Here is a 1940-nt window from a genome sequence, read left to right on the forward strand (position 1 = left end):
CTAGAGCAGGGGGCCTGAACTCAGCTCCAAGATGCTAATCATTTGCCATAAATGGATGATGTTCTGTTTAACCTAATTAATATACAAAATTGTGCCCTTCTGTGTAGAAGCAAATATTAAGTATGTGTATTTTTCCAAGGTCCCTTTACATAATAACACAATTAGAAACTGAATATTTCCACACAGTTCTCACATTACTGGCTGTACTAGTAAACACAAAGTGTATGCTATTTATTGTAAATAGATTTTTCTCTTTTAATTTGTGTTACAGGTTTTAAGAGGGACACAATGGGTGCATTTCTGGACAAACCAAAGATGGAAAAATATAATTCCCATGGTGAGGGTAACAACCTGAGGTATGGGCTGAGCAGCATGCAGGGTTGGCGGGTAGAGATGGAAGATGCACACACAGCAGTAATTGGTCTGCCTCATAGCCTCGACCTCTGGTCATTCTTTGCTGTTTATGATGGGCATGCTGGCTCTCAGGTGGCCAAGTACTGCTGTGAGCACCTGCTGGAGCACATCACCACCAACTCAGACTTCCAGAGTGCTCTGCAGGAGGACCCCTCTGTGGATAGTGTGAAGAATGGGATCCGCACAGGATTTCTGCAGATTGATGAACACATGCGAACCATCTCCGAGAAGAAGCATGGTGTGGACCGCAGTGGCTCCACCGCAGTGGGAGTGATGATTTCTCCAAGCCATACCTACTTTATCAACTGTGGCGACTCACGGGGGCTCCTCAGCCGGGGCGGAGCTGTGCACTTCTTCACACAGGATCACAAACCAAGCAACCCTCTGGAGAAGGAAAGGATCCAGAATGCCGGTGGCTCAGTCATGATCCAGCGAGTTAATGGATCCCTAGCTGTCTCTCGGGCTCTGGGAGACTTCGACTACAAATGTGTGCTTGGAAAAGGCCCTACAGAGCAGCTTGTTTCTCCTGAGCCTGAAGTTTATGCAATAGAGAGATGCGAAGGGGAAGATGAATTCATTATACTAGCTTGTGATGGCATCTGGGATGTCATGGCCAATGAGGAACTGTGTGACTTTGTTAGGTCAAGGCTAGAGGTGACAGATGATCTTGAAAGAGTCAGCAATGAAATTGTTGACACCTGCTTGTACAAGGTATGTCGTTTCCACAAAACTTACACACGTCTCTGTTTTGGTATCATGGTTCATTTACTTGACCTCCATGTTTGTTCTTCGTTTTCCACAGGGAAGCCGGGACAATATGAGTGTCGTGTTAATCTGCTTTCCTGGCGCCCCAAAGGTATCTCCAGAAGCAGTTAAACGGGAGGCTGAGCTGGATAAATATCTGGAGGCCAGAGTAGAAGGTAGGGGAGAAAAGTTATATTTTGCCTTTGTAGATCACCATAAAAACTGGGGCTTTAGCATAATAATTTCTTTTCCTTCTGCTTATATTATTCTCCTTGTTCAATGTAAACCCCACATTTTCCTTATTTTTTTAACATTGACATTTTTAATAAGAATGCATAAAAAATGCTTTAAATCTTTTCTGCTGCCGCACGGTCTGTGCAATAAGTCTTACCCCATGAGTGCGGTGTCTGGCGGTCGTTATGATGTGCAACCACTTCGAATGGCACACTGCTAGCCCCCCCGGGGTGCGCAGGAGTTCGAGGGCCTGTTCATCGCTGCTTGCAACTTAAATTTTTTACATTGACTTTTTAATAATGCCAGCCTCAGTAACATCTATGCTAATAGAAAAGTTATCAAATGTTTATATGCCAGAGCTGTGTGAACAATTGTTTTTCTTTGATCGACCTATGGTCACAGAACACCTACAGTGGTCAGGAAGGACAGAATTAAAAAATAGGCAAACACCTCACTTAGTATGATCTAGGTATTTAAATATTTTCTGTAGCTATAATGAATTGTGGTCTGCTTCATTAGACATAACTGACGCGATTTAAAAAAAAAAA

At 43.5% G+C, this 1940-nt stretch overlaps 1 protein-coding gene across 1 annotated transcript; it reads left to right on the forward strand.

Moving 5' to 3' along the window:
• The first annotated feature begins 250 nt into the window (after positions 1 to 250).
• Positions 251 to 1916, forward strand: LOC111662311 (protein phosphatase 1A-like). Its single transcript, XM_023416125.2, has 2 exons — positions 251 to 1125; positions 1217 to 1916. The coding sequence occupies exons 1-2, from the start codon at positions 289 to 291 to the stop codon at positions 1610 to 1612; spliced, it is 1233 nt and encodes a 410-aa protein (XP_023271893.1). The 5' UTR covers positions 251 to 288; the 3' UTR covers positions 1613 to 1916.
• The last annotated feature ends 24 nt before the right edge of the window (positions 1917 to 1940 follow it).

The sequence above is a fragment of the Seriola lalandi genome, unplaced genomic scaffold (genome assembly GCF_002814215.2).
Source record: "Seriola lalandi dorsalis isolate HSWRI2012SDOR001 ecotype SW California unplaced genomic scaffold, Sedor1 jcf7180002000516, whole genome shotgun sequence".
NCBI classification, from domain to species: Eukaryota; Metazoa; Chordata; class Actinopteri; order Carangiformes; family Carangidae; genus Seriola; species Seriola lalandi.

Excerpts from the sequence above, each read along its gene's own strand:
- LOC111662311 (XM_023416125.2), top strand. The coding sequence starts at position 289 with ATGGGTGCATTTCTGGACAAACCAAAGATGGAAAAATATAATTCCCAT. Across the intron at positions 1,126-1,216 it reads TTGACACCTGCTTGTACAAG|GGAAGCCGGGACAATATGAG; the intron begins GTATGTCGTTTC and ends CGTTTTCCACAG.